A 23,958-nucleotide genomic window follows, 5' to 3' on the forward strand; every position below is an offset into this window, starting at 1 on the left:
CTGTGAGCAGGTCATTCCTATCCAAGAACAATTAGCTAGTATCTCAAATTAAGTTGGCAAATGTTGCTTTGAGTAATGGATGCCACTGGGCCTGTAGAGACAAGTCTGCATCTACAAGGATTCCCAAGCTGTGAACTTGATTGAGGAAGTATAATCTGACTGGGAGCAGGCCAAACCTTGATCAGGTGAACCTCTCACAACAGGACCTCTGTCTTGTCTTGGCCTAGAAGCCAAGTAAGTATTGGTGAATGACAAACACTGACTTCCACTTTGTAATAATCAGCACAGTCTGACTATGAAAGTATGCAGATTCGGCAACTGCATGCCAAATACGGTGCTAAACTCCTAAAGGTTTGGGATGAGGGAACAGTAAGATGGGCTGATATCTTATCTTTATTTATATAGCAGCATCAGTATTCATGGTCATTGACAGTTTCATAAGTGAAAAAGGACAAGTCCATGTCCCAAAGTGCTCACAATCTAAAACTGGCAATGAGGAAGACAACAAAAGAGGGGAGGAGACAAAGGTTGTGAGAGACAATTGTGAGAAAATGCAGTTACTGTACATGGACTAAGTTTGGTTGCAGTGAAGGATGAGGATTAAAGAGTTAAGTCAGCTGCTTTGCAGGGAGATGAGTTTTGATATGAAGGAAGAGACAGAAGTGGAAAAACATAAATGTTCAGGGAGGGAATTCCAAGCACAGGGAGCAGAAGTGGGGGTGGGTGGCAGTGATTAAGGGGACACTTTTGGGAAAGTGGAGATGCTGGTTGAGTTGGAAGGTCTTGGGCAGCAATTCAATGGGAAATAGGGGCAGAAAAAGAGGGCAAGGTGAAGCTCTGGAGGCTTTTGCAGGGTTTCTCAACGTGTGGGTCCCCAGATGTTATCGGACTTCAACTCCCATAATCCCCAGCCCCTGTGGCCTTGGGTTGGGAATTATGGGAGTTGAAGTCAAATTACATCTGGGGACCCACACGTTGAGAATCCCTGCTTTAAAGGTAAGGGCAAGGAGTCTGAAGTAGGGGTGTGCATGGAACTGGCTGGCCCAGTTCGGTTCGAGTCCAGAGTGGACTCGAACCCTACTGGGCCAGTTCAGTCTGGTACTCCCTCGAACACCCCCCCCCGTTCTGTTCGGTCCGGGTGTGGGGGGGTCACAAACGTTTTTGGTTAAAATGAATTTTTTAAAAAAAACTTTACTTCCTTTGGGGGAGTTGCTGGAGGTGGTGGGGGAGGAGCTGGAGGAGCAGAGAAGGCCAGAAACCGTCCGAAAAGTGGCCGAAAAGAAAGCTGGTGGGAGAAGGGGGAACCTCTGCAAAACGCCCCCCCACCACCTCCAGCAACTCCCCTGAAGGGAGTAAGGTAAAAAAAAAATATTATTTTTTAACTGAAAACGTTTGTGAACACCCCCCCCCAAACAGTCGGGGGGTGTTTGGTCCGGGGTTGGACCAAACAGGAGATGGTTCAGTTCGACCCCGGATCATTGAACTGAACAGGCTCGACGTCAAACTTATCAAATGTTGAACCTGTTCGCACATCCCTAGTCTGAAGAAGCAGGATATCTGGGACAGAACCCATACAGGCAGTTAAATGTTACAAGAGCCAATGGCATGCCAGAGTGTATCTTCCTGCCAGATTTTGCTACCTATGGTTACTGAACATGGTCAAATAACCTAAACGTGTTCAGTAAGAACAACTGAAGTCACTGCCCTAACTGTGCACTTACTCCCTGCCAACTGTGCACTTTGAGGGGGAAAGTGTTTATAAGTGGGAAACAAGAGATACTGTTTTTGTCTAGCATTGGTAGACAGGCTCAGGCCTGATGTAAAATGACTATGGGGCTCTCCAGATGGTGGTTTATTCCAACATCACTGCTGATTCTTACAGACTATGTCATAGGATGTCCAGATGATGTTCAGCACATCACATAATTTTCTTGTCTGGCAATTTGTTAAAATACCAGTCTCAACCTGTAAATGAGTGATTATCTATGTAAGTGGTAATGTGTGGGGTTCTTAGCTCTGAAGGAGATGCCCTGCACAACACTTCCTTACCTGAGTTCACTTCCAGGTCTTGCTCCGGGCTCACTTCCAGTTCTCACTCTGTCCCTCCCCCACTCTCCCCCACTTGAGTTAATGGTCCCAGGTAGGTGTGTGTAGGATCGCAGCCAAGTCATTTCAGGCACTCAGGCAGGAAGAAAAAGCCAAATTTTGGGAAGCACTTGATTAAGAGGGACAAACATTTTATTTTAGGCAAAGTTTCACAGGAGTTTAAACAGGTGTACATGGTTAGGGGAGGATTTTGAGAAACTATGTGGGAGGCTTCTGCAGAAGTTGGGTAAGCCGGATGTATACTGTTACATGACATTTTTTTTTAAAAAAGTAAAATATTGTGCACATGTGTACATTTCACCAGTGCTTGATCTTGGTTAAATCTAGGTCAGACTGAAGTACAAATCTAAAGTTAAATGGCAGCTATCACACCAGGCTTCTCCATGAAATCTGAAAGAGAAGCAGACTCTGGAGTCATTCTCACGACCGGACAAAGTGGGGTAGGAGTGCATTAACCAAGGTACAGAGGCTTGTATGGAACCACGGGACCCGCTCCTACTCAGTGCCTGCCTAAGTGGGTAGCCCAGCTTCTGTACCCCAGAGGAGGACAGAATCCTTTTGCCCAGAGAAAGGCAGAAACCACCAAGTCAGGAAAGAAACTTCATGTTGTCCTACCTTGGTAGGCAATTGTGTGTATGACTGCTGCGGCCGGCGTCCATTTTAGGCAGGCAGGCAGTGTGGTGAGGGCGGGAGGAGAGAGAAGCTGAGCAGAGTGGAGTGGCTGCAATGCTGAGAGCAGCCACTCTGCTGCTTGAGCACTGCATTGTGGATTCCTGTAGGACCCAGCGTGAGTTTGCCCCCTCCCACTGGAGCTATGGGTTCTAGCTCTGTGCTGGTCATGTTGGCATGCAAGCAGCGGAGCCCAGACGGGGCTCTGATCATGTGGGGGGAGGTAGGTCAGATTCTGCCTTCCCCCCTGCCTGGCCCTTTCTAATCATGTGAAAGGGTTCTGTCTCTTTCCCCATGGTGCTCTATTAAACTGTGAAGCAGGCCAGCCATGTCGCCTGACCTACTTCTTCCAGGTTGTCCTCTGTTTTGACCGTCTCCAGCTCCTCATATCTTATGAAACTGCATAGCTATCCAGGTGTGCACATTTTGTTTTAAAGTCACCATATGTAAATAAACCATGGCTACATGGCAGTGTAGAGCCACCTAATGGTGCAACGGGGAAATGACTTGACTAGCAAGCTAGAGGTTGCTAGTTCAATCCCCACTGGTATGTTTCCCAGACTATGGGAAACACCTATATCGTGCAGCAGTGATATAGAAAGATGCTGAAAGGCATCATCTCAGACTGCACGGGAGATGGCAATGGTAACCCCTTCCTGTATTCTACCAAAGACAACCACAGGGCTTTGTGGTTGCCAGTAGTCGACACCGACTCGACAGCACACTTTACCTTTACATGGCAGTGTGCTCGTGGCTACAAGACTTTTCTGTTCCTCTCCAACCCAAGCACAGCATTTTCCCAGCATTGTTGCTAGTGTCTTTTTAGATTAGGTAAACACTTTTGGGACCAGGACAAAAGCTCAGAATCTTCTTGGTCAGATCACAAAGAGGGCCAATCCAATGCCACTATCTGAGATAGAGCCCCCAGTTCTACTACTGCCTTCTAACCATCTGGGTAAGCGATAATGAGAGGGCTGCAGGATCTCCTTCTGTGGTCTCAGATTTCCGGTTCTCCGCCTGTCTGTCTGTCTTTTCTTGGGCCAGAGCAACTAGCAGTATCCAGCATTCCTCTGTGACTGTGCATTGCAGGGGAACATCAGTAGTGCTGGATGATGACCCACATGTTTTTTAAGGAAACCGGTTTGCCATAACTGATCTTCTAATCACTGAAAAGCTTCCATGGAACCTGAGGGTTTCCTACAATGTTAGGAGAACAGGAATGGGAGCAGTATGCCACCCAGGGATAACTTCCTATGTTTAGCTTGCATCCCTCCAAGAGAGGCACCAAAGAGCCTGCAAGCATCCCTGAACTGGCTCATATTACAAAGCTTTGTTTTCATTGCAGAACCAAGAGTTTCCAGTTTTCCTGCTCTCTGTCAGAATAATAAAAGCCAATATACTCACCTCCAGAGATGCACGTAAGTTGTATACATCCTTCATTGCACCACATGTTCAAATATACTTGAGGACAAGACTATGCTAAATAAAATGGTAATGCAGGGATTAATGTTAGGAATCTTGGATTAGTTTCTTTCTTTTCTTTTTTTCAAATTCAATTTTTATTGGTTTTAACAATAGTAATCATAACAAACATAATAGACAAAAATGGACTTCCCGCGCACCTCTCTTCATGAGACATCCAACTATAAAATTTACCCTTGCTATAATAAAAGTACAAAACACAAATTTAAACCTTTAAAAAAACAATTAATCTACCAATTAATCTTGGATTAGTTTCAATAATCAACAGATCTGAAGGGTTTTTCTGCCATCTGATAGCTGAAGCTTTCTTTTCATATTTTTCTCTGAACAGTTTCATGCCCCTTAATCTGCATTTGAATTGGTTATTTTCTTATGAATAAATAGAAAAATGAATAGAGAAATTAATTTTGATTAATATTTTCTTCCAGCGGCATCTGGTGGGCCACTGTCCGAAACAGGATGCTGGACTAGACGGGCCTTGGGCCTGATCCAGCAGGGCTGTTCTTATGTTCTTAAAATATTTTGGATTAGGGATGCTAATGTGCCCCTATGGTTTTAATGGATCAGAGCACTAGTGTACTGGAGGGGTGGGGCATAAATATTTTAAATAAACAGATCCCACCTTAACACACACTCCCCGTGCTGTCAGAGGTACTTCCTTGCAGTGTGCTCATACATCACTGGAAAGTGTGTGTGAATATTTGTGGATATCACAGCTATGTGGGCAAGGCTGATTCCACGTATTTTTTTTCTTCACAGTCACCATAGCAGTGGGTTGGGTCCCTTTCATATCCTCCCATTGCCACCCACATATGTGGGAACTGTACCACACCAGCTGGTCCAGTCCTGAGGGTCTTTCCCACCTGATGTCAGCCTTGCTACAAGGGAATGCAACAGGTGGGAAAGAACCAGGTGAGTGGTCCTGTTTGTGCATTTTCTCCATGGGAATGTGACTCATACAAGATGCTATTCAAGAATGGAGCAGATCTCATGATCCAGCTTGATGCATTTAGATGCAGTAGTGCAAGTGTTCATTTGTATCAATGCAGCTAGGGGATGATACTAGATTTTATAAGAGATACAGAATGTCTGCAACTCCATGTCACCAACTGTTACTTTGCTCATAGTGTCTACTATAGCACAATGCATGATGTGAGGTCATTGTGCAATGTGTTTTCCTGCCCCTGACTAACAGTAGTGTAGGCGGGGTGTGTGGGACACAGGTGGCCTGTGTTCTCCTGTGGCGGTAGGCTCTCTACCCTAGGGGCCCATGGTAGTGACAATGGCAGAGGTGCAGTGGGGGCAGCCTCTAGGGGTGTGCAAACTGATTTGAGCTTGAACCTGGTTCAAGTTGTACTGCCACCGTTCTTCCAGTTAGCGCTCAAACCAGATGGGGGCTGGTCTGAGAGAGCTCAGGATTATGCTTTATCCTGATGATGTTGACATGGAGAAATAGATTTGGGTGTCATCAGCATACTGATAACACCCTGAACCAAATATCCTGGAGCTTTTTCAGACGGCAACTTGACTGCGACTTTACTTTGGGGAGGTGGGTGTGCATTCACATATCGGCCAGATTTACCCTGAAAGCAGTGCAATATTTCAGAGAGCACTTAACACACAATTCGGGTTTCCCCCTCCGTATTGAAGCCTAGCCCAATTTATGTCCAGCATAAAAAAATCCCCTTTTTGCGTCAGAGTATCCGTTATGCCCAGTAAAACCTTGCGGTAAAAACACAGTAAAGCCTCCTGATGATCTCTCCCAGAAGTTTCATGTAGATCTTAAAAAAATTGGAAACAATATGGAGTCCTGAGGGACATCATATGAAAGTTCAGATTTTGAAGAGCAACAGTCTCCAAGAGACAACATCTGGAATCTACCCGAGAGGTAGGAGCGGAACCACTGTAAAGCAGTGCCTCCCATCCCCAACCTCCTCAGATGTTCCAGAAGGATACCATGGTCAATAGTATTGAAAGCCACCGTGAGTTCCAAAAGGACCAAGAGAGGCACACTCCCTCTGCAAATTCCCGAATGGAGATTATCCATCAGGCTGACCAAGGCAATCTCCACCCCATAGCCTGCCTGAAAGCTAGTTTGAAATGGGTAGATAACCAGTTTCCTCCAAGACTGCTTGGAGGTGGAAGGCCACCAACTTCTCAATTACCTTGCCTAACCATGGAAAGTTGGAGACAGGCCTGCAGTTGCTTAATTCTTTTTCCCCCCAAATTCAGTTTTTATTGAATTTAATAATAGTATTAACAAATAAACAAATGTGGACTTCCCACACACATCTCTTCGTGAATCATTAGCTATAAAATTTACCCTTGCTATAATAATAATTCAAAACATAAATTTAAACCCTTACAAACACAGTTAATCTACCCAACCTGCAATTTTTACTAAATTTCAAACCCTGCTGTAAAGTCCATAGTATGAAAATAGTTCTTTAGATACAACAAAAATGGTTTCCAATCTTCTTTAAAGCATTCTAAATTTTGGTCTCTTATCAATGTTGTATGTTTTGCCGTCTCCGCATATTCCAAAAATTTTATCAGCCAATCTTCTTTTGAAGACAGTTCATTACTCTTCCATTTCTGTGCATATATTATTCTGGCCGCCGTAGAAGGGTACATTAAAAATGTTAAATTAGTTGTAGAAATTACACCTTGTGTTATTCCCAGCAGGAAGGATTCTGGCTTCTTAGGAAATGTCATTTTAAATATTTTCTTTAACTCATTATATATCATATCCCAATAGGCCTTAGCCTTCCCGCAGGTCCACCACATATGAAAAAAAGTACCTTCAGAATGTCCACACTTCCAACATTTGTTTGAGACATTTTTATACATTAATGCCATTTTTTTTTGGTGTCAAGTACCATCGACACATCATTTTATAATAATTTTCTTTTAAAGCATAACATGCAGTAAATTTTAAATCATTTCCCCATAATTTTTCCCAGGCTGCCATTTCTATATTACACCCCACATCTTGAGCCCACTTTATCATGGTCGTTTTAACCACTTCCTCTCTTGTCTCCTCCAGAAATAAAAGTTTATACATTTTAGAAACTAATTTTTCATCATTTTAACATAATTCCTTCTCAAAGCTTGTAATCTGATCTTCAAATCCAACTTTAAAATCCTTCTTATATATCTCATTTAACTGATGATACTGAAACCAATCTCTAAGCAAATTTTGTACTTCAGTTAAACTTTTTAACTTACAGCCCTTTTCCTGAAAATATAACAAATCCCTATAGGTACCCCAATGCAGTTGCATATTTACTTCTTTACGTGATAAAGCTTCAATCGGAGATACCTATAATGGAGTTTTAGGTTCCAACCATTTTTAATATTTTAGCCACACCCTCATCAAACTTCTTCTCGCATAGTGATTCAAAAAATATTTATGTATTTTGCTTTTTTCATACCACAGATATGAATGCCATCCAAACCTTCTATCAAATCCTCCCAAATCAGGTATTCTAGGGTTTCTTAATGTTATCCATTCTTTTAGCCACGTTAAACAAACAGCATCAAAACACAACCTTAAGTCCTGTAAAGTAAGACCACCTCTTTCCTTTGCATCTGTTAAATTCTTAAAATTAATTCTTGGTCTTTTCCCTTGCCAAACAAACTTAGTTATATCCTTCTGCCATTGCTTAAAACAAGTTAAAGTATTGATTATAGGAATAGTCTGAAAGAGAAATAACATTTTAGGCAAGACATTCATTTTCACCACTGAGATACTTCCCAGCAGTTGCTTAATTCTGAGGGATCCAACACAGGCGTCTTCTGAAGAGGTCTAATTATTTCCTCCTTAAGACAAGGAGGAAATAATTAGAAGGCATCCTGCCCTCCCTCAGAGAAGCATTTTAATATCTACTTGGCCTTTTACAACAACCCTGCTGCCTGAAAGTATAACCCCGGTGGACAGTGGTCAAGAGAACAGGTGGTAGACCACACAATTCCAAACAGCTTGTACACATCCTCAGGAGTCACAAACTGATATTGATCCAGCCTAAAATGCTTTCTATATGCTTAGGATCTAAGTAATAGAAGAAATAACACTGGCAGGTCAGTGGGCCATTACAGGGGAAGGGAAATCAGAAATCTAATAGCTGTTTCCCCTTCCAGCTGTCCTGCCAGCTCTTTGACCTTGGGGAGCATTGCCAACCTCCCACAGACCATCACCTTGCTCCTCTGTAATGCCAGGTCCGTCCAGAATAAGTTTGAAACCATCCATGACTTGAATTCTGGATGAAGGGACAGACCTGGTATGTATCTCAGAGTCTTGGTTGGGGGAGGCTGGCGGCCCAGTCTGGTCCCAGCTTCCCCCTCCAGGGTACTTTGTTGAAGGGCTGGTGTGGGGACATGGGTGGGCAGGTGGAGTGGCTGTGGTCTATAAGAACAATTTGTGTTCCTGATGTGTGTCTGACCATACTGAATGTGTGTACCTACGTTTGGGGACTATGGATAGACTGGGACTTCTGTTGGTGTACCGATTGCCCAACAGAGTCCCTAACTGAGCTGACGGACTTGGTCTCAGGTTTGGCATTGGAGACTCCCAGGCTTGAGGTGCTGGGGGACTTCAATGTCCACTTTGGGACCAATCTGTCCAGGCGGCTCAGGAGCTCATAGCAGCCATGACAACTATGGGCTATCCCAGGTAGTCCCGGTACTGACGCATGTTGCTGGTCACATGCTTGATCTGGTCTTTCACTCTGATCAGGATGATGTTCCGTGGGTGGGGACTTCTGTGATTTTTGTTGGAGCTTGGACCCTTGCAGCATCAGCTCTCAGCTGCAATGTCTCATAGTGACCACAGGGGGTGGGAGTTAGGGTCATGGATAAAAGTGTTAATCTCCATTTTTTCTCTCCAGAGATGGCTGTTTGTTTTGGTCTCTCTCTTCAGCCATGAGCTACAGCTGAAATTAAGCTTCAGACTTTTTCACATATGTTTGTAACCTTTTCTTTAAATACATCCTTGTAGTTCTTCAATACATACGAATGGGAGACTTGATTTGTGAGCACTGTAAGATATTCCCCTGAGGGGATGGAGCCGTTCTGGGAAGAGCAGAAGGTTCCACGTTCCCTCCCTGGCATCCCCAAGACAGGGCTGAGAGAGACTACTGCCTGCAACCTTGGAGAAGCTGCTGCCAGTCTGTGTAGACAATACTGAGCTAGTTGGACCAATGGTCTGACTCCGTATATGGCAGATTCCTATGTTCCTAACTGTCTCAAGATCTCTTGCTTTGCTGCTTTCTCACCAAACTGGTTTTGCTTTGCTATGTGGGGACTGAACTGCCATTCCTCCCCTACAATTTCCTCATTGTTCTGGACGGACCACCATCTGGTTAAGGTTGGACTCACAATTACACCCCACCTTCGCAGGGGCGAGGAGCCCATTAGGACGGTCCACCCGAGAAGGTGATTGGATCCAATAGGATCTGAAGAAGCCTTGTAGGGATTTGGTGGTGGCTCGGCTGGTGATCCTGTTGATCCCCTGGTGTAGATTTGGAACAGCAAACTCATCAGGGCAGTAGACATGATCACTCCGAAGCATCCTTTCTGACCCACTTTAGGGTTGTGCGTTTTGTTTTTGGCTCGAATCCGAAACACCCCTATTTTGTTCTTTATTCAAAATCAGCCAATCCGAAACACCCCAATTTTGTTCTTTGTTCAAAATTGCAAAATCTAAATCCAAAATGTTTTGGGTTTTAAAAAAAATGGCCCCGGGGCAAAACTAGTGGGTGGGGGTGATAGTGCCCAATTGGTGGAAACTATCACGCAAATTTCAGAGGAATTGGGCAAAGGGCTGATTTCTGGTGAATTTTTGAAATTTAAGATTCTTCCCATAGGGAATAATGGAGGTTTCAGGAAAGTATATCTTCACGTTGGGAGGAAAGGGGTGGCCCAGAGCAGAGTTGGGTGGGTGGTAGTGCCAGTGGGGACAAGGAAGCTGCCAGAATTATTTCAAAGGAATTGGTGAGAGGGCTGATTTTTAAAGATGCAATGGAGTTTATACTTCTTTAAAGTTCTTCCCCATAGGAAATGATGGAGGTTTCAGCAGCCCCATAACTGCACTTGCGGGGCACTGGGGTGACCCAGAGCGCATGGTGGTGTAGAGCACATAGGGTGCCAACAACCCCCATGGGTTGCTAACCCATGGGGTACTGGGTTCTGTTGTTTCTGAAATGTTTTGAGTGCAGATTCTCTGGCAGCATATGAGAGTGGATTCATGGTTTATCATTGAAAATCTCATATGCTACCAGAGAATCTACACTCAGAACACTTCAGAAACAACAGAACCCAGCAACCCATGGGGGTGTTTGGCACCCTATGTGCACTACACCACCACTTGCTCCCAGCCCACCCCAGTGCCTCCCAGGTGGAGTTATGGGACTGCTGAAACCTCCATTATTCCCTATGGGAAAAAAACCTTAAAGATGCATAAACTTCAACAATTCCTAAGAAATCAGCCCTTTGCCCTATTCCTTTGGAATCTGGGTTGTGGCAGGCACACCTTGGGGCACTGCCACCCAACCCACTGTTTTGCCCCTCAGGCCCCCTTTCTGCCCCAAATCCACCCCAAATAACATCAACATCACACATCATCAACAACAGCAGAGCTTTGCAAAGAACCAGGCAGATTTCCAAAGGTCATGCACATCCACATCCCCCCCACGAAATGCAATTGATCTACACACAACAGCATCAAACAACAAAAATGAAATGCACACTGCCCCACTAGCCAATTAGGGTAAATGCACACTGCCCCACTGACTAATGAGAGTAAATTTTATCCTTAAATTTTCTTAAAAGGAATAAGCAGGCAATTGCTAGCAGATCAGTCAGTCCATGCTTTCGCTGGCCAATCTGCAGGCTGGAAGGGCCGGAAATTCAAACAGATGTCTAAACTCAAAATGGAGACTGAAGGAGAAAGACTTTTCATGATTGCAAAATGGAGTTCTGAAACAGCCAAAACAAAATGTTTTGTATCCAAAACAGGGACGTTCTGATTCGGCTACAAAATTTTCTGTTTTGAGCATTGGGTGTTTTGTTTTGGCTACAAAACAGTCGAAATGGCCTGTTTTGGGCACAAAACGTTTTGTATCTGAAACGAAATGCACACCCCTAACCCACTTCAAAAGTGGCTCCTTGATCTACAGAAGAACTATGGGGGCTGAAGAGTCAAGGTAGATGACTGGAGGGCAAGTGGAGGAAGACTCAACTCTAATCCAACGTACAACATAAGAGCACAGATTACAACACAGAACACATTTGAAGATCTATGCTCTGGCAATATGGGCGGCAAAGAAGCAATTCTTTTCAGCCCTTACTGCATCCTCAAGTTCACGTCTAGCAGAGTTGTTCACAGTTGTGAGAGGGCTAGTAAGTGCGCCTCACCCCTTGAATCAGAACTTGGAACCATCTACCCACTGTGATGTGTTTAATGAGTTTTTTGTGGATAAAAATCTCTCGTATTCAGGCCGGGATTTAGACCCAATTACTGCAGTGTCTGAATCGGAAGTGTCAAGAGGACACCACCGATTCAGATACTGCAGTAATTGGGATAGGCTGGATAAGTTCCAGTTTGTCACTCATGAGGATGTGGACAAGCTGCTTGGAGCGGTGCAGGTTAGCATCTGTTCTCTTGACCCTCGCCCAACATGCCTTATACTATCTGTCAGGGAGGTTGTTGTAGAAGGTCTAGTAGAGATGAAAAATGCTTTGAAGGAGGGCAGGATGCCTCCTTGCCTTAAAGAGGCAATTATTAGACCTCTTTTGAAGAAGCCTGTGTTAAGCAACTATAGACCTCTCTCCAAACTTCCATGGTTGGGCAAGGTAATTGAGAGGGCATTGGCCTCCAAACTCCAGTCAGTCTTTGATGAAACTAATTATCTAGACCCATTTCATACTGGCTTTTGGGCAGGCTATGGGGTGGAGACTGCCTTGGTCGGCCTGATGGATTATCTCCAATTGGGAATTGACAGAGGAAGTGTGATTCTGTTGGTCCTTTTGGACCTCTTGGCGGCTTTTGATACAATCAGCCATAGTATCCTTCTGGAGAGTCTGAGGGGGTTGGGGGTGGAAGGCACTGCTTTGCACTGGTTCCATCACTCCCTTTTGGGCAGATTCCAGATGGTGTCCCTCGGGGACTGCCATTCTTCAAAATCTGAACTTTGGTATTGTGTCCCTCAAGGTTCTATATTGTTGTTTTACATTTACATGAAACCACTGGGAGAGATTATCAGGAGATTTGTTGCAAGGTGTTATCAGTATGCTGATGACACCCAAATCTTTTTCTCCATGTCAACATCATCAGGAGAAGGCATAACCTCCCTAAATGGTGGTGATGGGCTGGATGAGGGATAACAAACGAAGAATGAATCCAGATAAGATGGAGGTACTTATTGGGCGGCGTTGGAACTCGGGAGATGATTTTGATCTGCCTGTTCTGGATAGGATTACACTTCCCCAGAAGGAACAGGTATACAGTCTGGGGATGCTTCTGGACACAAAACTCTCCCTGGTGTCCCAGGTTGAGGCAGTGGCCAGAAGTGCCTTCTATCAGCTTCAATTGATAAGCCAGCTGTTTCCGTTTCTTGAGATAAATGACCCCAGAACAGTAGTACATTTGTTGGTCACCTCCAGACTTGACTACTGCAATGCGCTCTAAGTGGGGCTTCCTTTGTATGTAGTCCGGAAACTGCAGTTGGTGCAGAATGCGGCAGCCAGGTTGGTCTCTGGGTCATTTCGGAGAGACCATATCACCCCTATCTTAAAAGATCTACACTGGCTGCCAATAAGCTTCTGGGCAAAAAAAAAAGGTTTTGGTTATAACCTATAAAGCCCTAAACAGTTTAGGCTCTGGGTATTTAAGAGAATGTCTTCTTCTCTCTGAGTCCCACCTCCCATTGAGATCATCAGGAGAGGTTCATCTGCAGTTGCCACCAGTTTGTCGGGTGGCTACTTGGGGACGGACCTTCTCTGTTGGTGCTCCAAGGCTTTGGAACACGCTTCCAGCTGAAATAAAAGCCTCCCCATCTCTTACCACTATTAAAAAGGCAGTCAAGACACGTTTGTTCACCCAGGCTTTTAATTAGATACTGATTTAATAGTTTGATGATTTTTAATAGTTTTAACATTGTTTTAAATTTAAAATTATTGTAATGTTTTAACTTTTTTATTTGTTGTTTGTATTGCTTTGTTGTGAATCACCTAGAGACTTGTGTTAAATAAGTAAGTAAGTAAGTAAATAAATAAATAAATAGATGGAAGGGATGGAAAAGCCATCTAATCCAGGATAGTTGCGTTGATCTCATACAAAGAGAGAGACATAGAATCGGTGAAATGATATATTTTTTTGAGCTAATGCTTTTAGCACTCAGATTGAGATTCTTCTTTGGGCAAAAATGTTCACAATAAAATAAGATAGAATAAGTTCCAGGTTAGGCTGTTGAAGATTTAGGCTATGTACAAATGTAACATGTGAAGTATATACTGCTGCTAGACTATGAGATTCTCCCACAACTCTTTCACTATCCATTATTGGTCCCTGAGCTCTTTGTCACTCCTTCTTTACCTTAGGCCTTTATCTCTTCCATCTACCCTTCCCTCAGGTTCCTGTTGTTTAGTACACTTCGTGCTCTGATTTCCTCACACACACCCTGTCTTTGAGCTCCCTTCACTTGTTGGCACCCCTACCTACCGTATTTTATGGACTATAAGACTCACTTTTTTCCTCGAAAAATATCCGCCAAAATTCAGGTGCGTCTTATATGTTTTAACAGTTTAGTATGTTAAAACTCTGAAAAACTGGATTAAAATTAAGGTGCGTCTTATAGTCCGTAGCGTCTTATAGTCCGTAAAATACGGTACTTGGATCTTTTCCCACTGAGCTTCTCAGTTTGTCTCCCTCCTTTACTCATGTAGCTTCTTCCATTCTTAAAGCTCTTGTGATGTTTTAGCTTCAGCCAAACTGACTCACTACTGCCACAGAAGATTGTGAGTGAGCATTCAATATTTCAAGTTACATTCTTCCAATGGTTAGAATGTTGGCATATATGTCAAGACATAATATTAGCTTATCAATGTCCTGGTCTACTGTTACAATAAATGGATTGATTGATAATAGCTTATCCAATCACCACCACAAAATGCTTAATTGCCACCACAACATCTCTCACTGCATTATAATATAGGTATGTTTCAGTAGAGCTCTTCATCACAAACATAACGTCAGGAAGGATGTCTACCCAAAGTCAGCTGAAACTCTCACTCTTTGCTTCTAAGTTTTAAGACATTTTGATTAAAAATATTAAGAAGTTCTCCCATATCCTGCTACAGTGACTTCATCTGATTGCTACGTGACCTTGTATCTGCCGACATCATCACTTGAGAAATTCAGAACCCAAGCCATTAAGGACTCTGCTAATCCAGTTTGGAACGAGACATTCTACTTTAGAATCCAAACTAAGATCAAGGTAAGGTAAGATTCTTAAAGTGTCATCCACTTCTCTGGAAAGCATGTGGGGTAGATAAAGTGTACAAAAAGTATTTTTAAAAAGTGAGAATTTGAGGCACCAGAGGGTTGATATGAATATCAAAGTACAGAGACTTAGAGCTCTGGGCAGACGTTGGGGAGGGCAGATGTTGGAGAGGAAGGAGGCAAGCCTGGTGTTTTGAGTTACATGGCAAAGAACTGATAGGTCTTACACAAGGAGGCAGGGAAGAGAATAGATTCTCATCATGTACAGAAAAGAAAGGAGAGAGGGCTAGAATGCATTTCAAACAAGAGCTAATAAAAGTAGGTTGAAGGAGATAAGAGAGAAGCCCCCACACATTTGCCACTACCATTGTAATGCCCCTTGAATTTGCAGGACAAAGAGAAGAGACACTGACCAAATAGTGAAAGAGATAGTGGAGCCATTCACATGACTGGGTAGGCGGGCGTGGAGGAAGGCTGCTCCAACTCACCTCCCCCACCCAAGATGATCAACAAAATGCTGTTGGAAGCACAGATCATGCTCCTAGATGATCTGTGCTGTACCACACAGCGTGGAGCTCTGGAGACTGGGACGACATGTCCTGGCCTCCAGATATCCCACAATGCACAGTGCCATGAATGCGGTGTATTGATGGGATTCCCATCAATGCACAGGATTCTGATGGGATCCTGCATGCAGCCCGAACAGAGACAATCCTGGCAGCTGGGTTAAGGGAATGTTCGCTCCCTTAACCTCGGCTAAGAACCGGCCTTAGGAGTGGGGTTAGGCTAGGCAGGAGCACCATGATCCACACAGATCCCAGCACTCTCTCAAGTTATGTTAAACAGCAGATACTAGAGTTAATCAGAACTGGATGTACTGAAGAAGAATATATGGTGGTGATGTGATAATGAATGACAAAAGAGAGAACAGTGGTAAGGGAAAAGATGCAGATCAGAGTTGCTCGAACAACAGGGGAAAGAAACAATTATAGATTTGGGGACAAGAAAATAATTACAAATATTCAGAGAAGGCTTGAGCTCTAAGAATATAAGAACAGCCCTGCTGGATCAGGCCCAAGGCCCATCTAGTTACTCCCCTGCAACTGGTACTCAGAGGCATCTGGCCTTTGAGGCTGGAGGTGGCCCTCCAACTAGTAGCTGATGATAGACCTCTCCTCCTTGAAGTTATCTAAGCCTCTCTTAAAGCCATCCAGGTTGTTGGCTGTCACCACATCTTATGGCAGAGAATTCCACAAGTTGATTATGCGTTGTGTGAAAAAGTACTTCAGTTTGCTGGTCTTAAATTTCCTGGCAATCAATTTCATGGGATGACCCCTGGTTCTAGTGTTATGTGAGAGGAAGAAGAATTCCTCTCTATCCACTTTCTCCACACCATGCATGATTTTATAGACCTCTAGCATGTCTCCCCGCAGTCGCCTTTTTTCTAAACTAAATAGCCCCTGGTGTTGTAGCCATGCCTCATAAGAAAGGTGCTCTAGGCCCCTGATCATCTTGTTTGCCCTCTTCTGCACCTTTTCCAGTTCTATAATATCCCTTTTTTAGATGTGGTGACTAGAATTGTACACAGTACTCCAGGTGTGGCCGCACCATAGTTTTGTATAAGGGCATTAGAATATTAGCAGTTTTATTTTCAATCCCCTTCCTAATGATCCCTAGCATGGAATTGACCTTTTTAACAGCTGCCGCACATTGAGTCAACACTTTCAGTGAGCTGTCCACCACGACCCCAAGATCCTGCTCTTGATCAGTCACTGACAGCTCCGATCCCATCAACGTATACTTGACGTTGGGGTTTTTTGTCCCAAAGTGAAGTTGGGTTTTTTCGTCCCAATCACTTTACACTTGCCAACATTTAAGCGCATTTGCCATTTTGTTGCCCACTCCCCCAGTTTGGAGAGATCCTTTTGAAGCTCCTCACAATCTGTTTTGGATTTCACTACCCGAAAGAGTTTGGTATCATCTGCAAATTTGGCCACCTTGCTGCTTACCCCTACTTCTAGATCATTTATGAATAAATTAAAAAGCACCGGTCCCAGTACAGATCCCTGGGGGATCCCATGTCTTACTTCCCCCCCATTGTGAAAACTCTCTATTTATACCTACCCTCTGTTTCCTGTCTTTCAACCAGTCAGCAGTCCACACATGTACTTCGCCCCTTATCCCATACCTGCTAGGTTTTCTCAGGAGTCTTTGATGAGGAACTTTGTCAAAAGCTTTTGGAAGTCCAGGTATACTATGTCAATTGGATCACCTTGATCCACACACTTGTTGACACTCTCAAAGAACTCCAAAAGGTTCATGAGGCAAGATTTACTTTTGGAGAAGCTATGCTGGTTCTCTCCCAGCAGGGCCTGTTCTTCTATGTGCTTTACAATTTTATCCTTGAAGATGCTTTCCATTAATTTGCCTGGAATGGACATTAAGCTAACTGGCCTGTAATTTCCCGGATCACCCCTGGATCCCTTTTTGAAATTCGGTGTTACATTGGCTACTTTCCAGTCCTCCGGTATAGAGCCTGATTGCAGGGATAAGTTATATATTTTAGCAAGGAGGTTGGCAATTTCACATTTTAGCCCTGGCGATTTGCTAGTTTTCAGTTTTTCCAGACAGTTTAGAACAGCATCTCTTGTCACTGCTATCTGACTTAGTTCTTTAGCCTCCATCCCTAAAAAGCCTGTTTCAGGAACAGGTATATGTTCAGTATCCTCTGCCGTGAAGACAGATGCAAAGAACTCATTTAGCTTCTCTGCAACCTCCATATCCTCCTTAATAATTCACTCCCTCATTATCCAAAGGTCCAACCACCTCTCTGGCAGGTTTCCTGCATCTGATGTATTTAAATAAGTTTTTGTTATTCCCCTTGATGCTTTTAGCTAAATTTTCCTCAAACTCTCTTTTTGCCTCCTTTATTGTCACCTTGCATTTCTTTTGCCAGAGTTTGTGTTCCTTTCTGTTCTCCTCATTTGGGCAGGCCTTACAATTTCAGAAGGAAGTCTTCTTCCCTTTTATGGCTTCCTTGACTTTACCTGTTATCCATGCTGTTATCCTCCTGGACTTAGTGGTACTTTTCCTCCTTTTGGGTGTACAGTCTAACTGGGCTTCTAGTATTGTAGTTTTGAGTAAACTCCATGCATTCTGGAGCAATGCTCTCATTGCATCCTGATACAATCACTTCCTATCCAAGGGCATGCACACACTACAACTTCATTTATTCCCATTTGTTAACATTCTGCTCCAGTTATAATATTTCATTTATTCATACCCTAGTGCCAAAGGTCCTTGTGCTTGGGAATGTCAGTAAGTTCACAGGCTGCTTTTCCCTGCCATTAGCAACAAGAGGGAAAGCCTAATCTGGGTATGTGGGCTTGATCTTTTGGTACAGTCCACATCCCATTTACACCAGTGGCAGAATGTGAAATAATGGATTTTAGTGAAAATGGTCACAATTACTGTAATTAAGATAGCAGTCTGAGTTAAAGGAAAATAAAGGTCTTACATGCTTTTCCCCCTGTTCTTAGAATATCTTAGAGTTGGAGGTCTGTGATGCTGATCCAGTCACCAAAGATAACATACAATTTACCATTGCTTTTGACTTGGAAAAAGTCTGGCCTGGAGCTACAATTCTTGAGATATTCTCTTTGAAACCAGAGGTAAGGATCAAAAAGTTAAAAAGAAAGAAAGAAAGAAAGGATATTATCATCTGCCTCTGTTCTTCATATTAAGTTGAAGCTTACATCTGAATAAGTAGATATTCTCTGTGTTTGCTAAATGCTTCATTTCTTGAGTTTACCTTCATTCCAAAGCGGCGCTTATCCAAATGAATAGGAATTTATAAAAAAAGGTTTACATACCTAAACAGCCTGGTGTAGTGGTTAGAGTGCTGGACTAGGACCGGGGAGACCCGAGTTCAAATCCCCATTCAGCCATAAAACTAGCTGGGTGACTCTGGGCCAGTCACTTCTCTCTCAGCCTAACCTACTTCACAGGGTTGTTGTGAAAGAGAAACTCAAGTATGTAGTACACCGCTCTGGGCTTCTTGGAGGAAGAGCGGGATATAAATGTAAAAAAAATAAAATAATAATAATCTAGTGTACTTGGAATTAACTCCTGTTAATATTGATCAGATTACAGTTACCACTAAAATTTCGCCTAAAGCAAAATCTGAAGCATATTTGGGATGTTCCATCTCAAGTGAAACATTTGAAAAAATTTGAGGGAAACCGAGATAGTCTCCCTCAAATGAATTGAGGGGGATGGGGTGGGTTCCTTGTACACATGTGGGTTGTTACTTGGTTTTGCAACTTGTCTCAGGAGGAACCTCTATATAAGTTAGCTTCACTATTTTTCAAGCAGGGGGACGGGTGCCTTTGACAAAAAATGTTGCACATGAGAGCTATTTCCCACGTTGCTGACCTCTGCATAACACTGTACTTTTCTCAGTGCTGGGAGGGCCCTTTAAGAAAGATGGAGCCCTCTTTTAAACAGGGCCATCCCTAGTGGGATATGGGGCTGGGGGCGAATCAGCATGTGCGGGGCCTCTTTAACATTTCACATCATTTCAGAACTATACTGATTGATGACAAATAGTGTGAGTGAGGTTTTTGGACATGTCCAACCTGCTTGGAAATATAATGCATTTCTAAAGAAATAAAAATAAAAAGCACAACACATGCTTCACAGTTCTCAGACCTTCTGGGCAGCAAATCAACTTGAGCATTGTGCATTCATAAATAAATAAATAAATACTATATACGCTTTGTTCCAGTAGTTTTTGCAATTTTCTGCCATGAAACAAACCATCTATAGGACTTTTTGGATGATTTTTTTTTAAACACCCAACAATTTGTCCAATCCACTTCAATTCAAATATACATATCCCTCCCACCCTGCTTTACATCTCTGCTCAATGCCAAAGCCCCATGCCAAGTCATTCCAGGTGATTTAAAGGCTGGGCCTGAAAGGGGTGTGTTTTGCCCTTTTTTATGAAGGCAAAGGGCAGATTCTTCCATATGGAGGTGGAATGATGGTCTAAGGCAGCGGGGGGAGGGGGGGCTTCAGTTCATTTTCTGCCACGAAACAAGCCACTTATAGGACTTTTTGGATGGGTTTAAAAAATTTTTTTTAAAAAAAATAAACCAACAATTTGTCCAATCCACTTCAATTTAAATATACATATCCCTCCCATGCGGCCCTGCTTCTCTGCTCAATACCAAGTCCCTATGGCAAGCCAATCCCTAAATATGCACGGGGGCGGGAATAACCACAAAAAGGAAATCACATCATACCTCCATTACTAAGGCTGGGCTGGGCAGAGGGTCTGCAGAGAGCTCTGGTGCTGGATAGGGGTGTGCATGTTCCGGAGTCCCCCCCGGTCCGGCGGGGGGGACTGTGACTTTAAGCGGAGGGTGGTGGTAGTACTCCCCCCCCCCGCCGCTCATCCGTTGAAAAATCTTCTTGGGGTGGCAGAGTTCCCCCTGCTGCCCCTGCCCCCGTTGTTGTTTGTATTAGGCTGAAAAGAGATGAGCGCGTGCTGCGCAGGGCGCATGCGCGCCGCGGGCGCTCGTCTCTTTTCAGCCTAATACAAACAACGACGGGGGCAGGGGCGGCAGGGGGAGCTCCGCTGCCCCAAGAAGATTTTTCAACAGACGAGCGCCGGAGGGGGAAGAGCGGCGGGGTGTATGTGTAAGTACTACCACCACCACCCCGCTTAAAGTCACAGTGTCCCCCCCCCCCCCGCCGGACCGCTGGACCTCCGGACCGGTCCGGCGGTCTTTCCAATGGGGCCGGACCAAAACCAAGCACACCACTAGTGCTGGACACTCTCTGCCTGCCTGCCTGCCTGCCTTCCTCAGCTTCAGGCTTCAGTGAGGCCTGCACAGAGGCCTCTTTGGAAGCCCAGCCCAACCGCCAAACAGCTGAGAGGCGGGGAGAGAGGGAACTCTTAGCAGTTTGTCTAGGAGCCTTTCAAGCGGCACACAAAAGATTGGCTGCAGGGAAAGATAAGCTGCTGGGACTGGGGGAGAGAGGAGGGCTGGCTGCACTGCAATGTTCCAAGAGCGGGGCCTGTGCCAGAGCAGGGCTTGGGGTGATTGCCCAGGTCGCCCAGCCCTAAGGATGGCCCTGCTCTTAAGAGCTCTAGGAGGAAAGCACTGGGGAGGGCTATACTTCTCAGCACTCAGTGCATGCCTTCCAAGATGGTGCAGGGGCTTGAGGGCTGGGCAAGCCACAACACTGCATTGTGAGAATGGCCATCTCTGCATGGTGCCAGGGAGACTGTGCAGAGTATTCAGCCTTGGCCAAAGGTTCACACAGGTCCAATAGACAATTAGTCCGGAAGCTGCATAAGGCCCCCAGGCCTTATGTTGAAGAACATTGTTCTAAATTCACTTCAGTCTAAGACATTTTGAAGGAAGTCAAAAGAGTTGGTTAAGAGTAGCAACATTTTTCCTGGGAATTTGGTATTAGGCTTAATAATAAAAATGATACTGATAATGATAAACTTTATTTGTTAGTCACCCCATAACAATTTGTTCTCTGGGAGACGCACAATAACACAACAGTAAAAAACACACAAAACAAGACAAATTACAATAGAAAACAGAAAAAAAATAGAATTTAAAACATTAAAAAAACCCCTTTTAAAAAAAAATCATTTTTTAGGACCAAACAATGTGATGTGGGAAATCTGTCGTTGAATCTCCCAGTGTTATTGTCTTTACATCAAAGCAGCTGTGGGGAGTTGCTAATCTGATTGAGACAGGGATAATGGGAGCAATACTTTGATCTTTCCATGCCACATGCTTTTCCCCAAGCAAATCAGCAGCCTCCCAAGGCTACTTTAAAGAAAAGAAAGACAAAGGCTGTTCACATGAGCAGCCCTACTAGGGTAAGGCTGCTCATTTTGAGCGATAGGATCAGGCCCAGTTCTGGTGCTCTTCACGGAGAAGCTTGGGGTTTTTTTTTACCCAAGCTTATAGTGACAGCTTTTTACCCAGGCTTATAATGACCCCACTCCCTGGTTGTACAAATGTTCGGGCTACCTGGAGTGTTCATAGAGCCAGGTGGCAAGAGCAGCCAGCAGCAGTGAAATCCCAAATGCACCACACTTCTTGTATGGTGCATTGTGGGATGTGGGAGGCCATAGCCTGTTCTGCACTCGCTCACTGCTCCCAGAGCCGTCACATACCAGTTGGGTGGGCTTGTGGCACTGGAAAGCCTGAGAGTGATGCTTGTCATGTGGGGGAAGGCAGGACAGCTCCTGCCTCCCCCCCAGCCCTCCCCAGGCTGGGAAACTTTGGCAGTGTGTACAACCTTACTGGGAGATATCATAACAGATCTTGGTCACCATATATTGTTGGCCTTATCGTCTAATTAGATATGTCTAGTGCTCCAGTTTTGGGGTACAATCTACAAACTGGCAGCACTATACTGATGTAACCCTTTCTAACAGCACAAGCAGCTGAATTCTAACAAAATCCAGACACACTGTGGTCCACCAACATACAGCCAGAAGTTGTGGAATAACTGCAAGCGTTACTTGAAAGTTTTAGAAGTAATCACAACTGTTCCTGCCAGAAACAGGGTACCAGCCACAGATTTGCAGCTTCTGGCTGGAAGCTGTTTCATTGGTACTAACCAGTCATATAAGTTTCTTTGTGTGAACTATGCATTGTGTAGTCTGTGGACTCCAGGTATGCTTAGAATGTGCCAGGAAAGAAGGTGTGGGCTGTACGGGGAACAGATTCATACCCTTTATTTTACTGGTATTTTTATGCTGATCAGATAAATGATCAATTAGTAACTTGCCTTTTTATGTTACCAGAAAGAACATTATTCTAATGATGATTCTCTAGAAGTGGAATTCAGATTATCAGAACTGTAAGTGATTGTTATATACATAATGGTTAGAAAATTAATAATAAATACTTGTTCTTGGAATCTTCTTGAGGGTTCCTCTTTGTTCAATCAATCCTTTATTTTGGTCTCTGACCAACAAAGTTCCTCTTTGTTGTTGTTGTCCAGTGGTTATGGGGGGCTTGGTTTTAATATGACTTCACAGATAATCCTTCCATGACATTTATGAACCCCGCCACCTATTAAGATCTTCAGGGGAGATTTGTCTAAGGGTGCCACCGGCTTGACTGGTGACAACTCAAAGGTGAGTCTCCTCTGTAGTTGCCCCAGAGATGTGGAATGTACTTTCTGCTGAGATTATTGCTGCCTCATCCCTTTTGGCTTTTAGGAAACAACTAAAGACACACCTCTTCAGCCAAGCTTTTTAGCTATCTGGTAGTTTTAATGGATATTTTAATTTGATCTTTTTATATGTTTTGTTAAATTTTCTTGGTTTGTTTTTATTGCTGTAAACTGCCTAGAGACCTTGGTATTGGGCGGTATAAAAATATGTTAAATAAATAAATAATAAATTTATCAGTTCTGTCTATAGCAGATATTTTATGCCGGGGGTGGGTGGGGAGAGCATCTTTGGGTACTAATCATACATTGTTCTGGGCATAATTCATTCATTCATTCTTCTTTCCAGATTCTACCCTCAATAATATGTGGTAATTTGCCAAATCTAGAGATGGTGCTTCCTTACATCGTTGTATCCATTTTATTTATGCATTTTTCTTTGTAAACTGCTTTGTGAACTTTGGTTGATGAGCGGTATATAAATATTTATAGTAGTAGTAGTAGTCTCTGTGTGTGTGTGTGTGTGTGTGTGTGTGTGTGTATTCCATTTTACATAGCATCTTCTGCTAATAACAAGTAACCTATTTAGCTGGACCAGTGACTTCCTTTTCTACAGAAACACATGTAACTATTAAAACATTATTAATTTCAGAACTGGTTTGTTCTCCTCCTCACATGGTTTACTCAAATTAATTAACATAAGCAGATCATGCAAAACTGATTTGTGACATAGCTGAACAACAACAGAAATCGAATAAATCATGGAAATTAACTACAGGATTCAGAAATATGTACTAAAATTAATTACAGAGTTGCAATATTTTTTAAAAAGCTAGAGAAAAGAAAAAGAAGACTTACTGGAGGTTAATAAGGCAGAGCAAGCAATAATTTACTTGAGATAGACATTTTAAGAAAGGGAACAAAGCTAACAGATTATTAGCATTAGAATGAACCAGTTACTGATTCACTGAAACTCGAGGTTCAGATGG

General features: G+C 43.6%; 1 protein-coding gene across 1 annotated transcript in view; it reads left to right on the forward strand.

Moving 5' to 3' along the window:
- The first annotated feature begins 303 nt into the window (after nt 1-303).
- The window catches only part of LOC128352414 (cytosolic phospholipase A2 beta-like), a 64,062-nt gene continuing 40,407 nt past the window's right edge, over nt 304-23,958 (forward strand). The window contains exons 1-7 of the mRNA XM_053313015.1: nt 304-369; nt 1,271-1,357; nt 4,121-4,193; nt 14,614-14,750; nt 18,295-18,426; nt 21,998-22,010; nt 22,606-22,654. Coding sequence (XP_053168990.1) covers nt 304-369; nt 1,271-1,357; nt 4,121-4,193; nt 14,614-14,750; nt 18,295-18,426; nt 21,998-22,010; nt 22,606-22,654 — 557 coding nt within the window. The remainder of the gene's footprint in view (nt 370-1,270; nt 1,358-4,120; nt 4,194-14,613; nt 14,751-18,294; nt 18,427-21,997; nt 22,011-22,605; nt 22,655-23,958) is intronic.

This window comes from Hemicordylus capensis, chromosome 1, assembly GCF_027244095.1.
Source record: "Hemicordylus capensis ecotype Gifberg chromosome 1, rHemCap1.1.pri, whole genome shotgun sequence".
Taxonomy (NCBI): Eukaryota; Metazoa; Chordata; class Lepidosauria; order Squamata; family Cordylidae; genus Hemicordylus; species Hemicordylus capensis.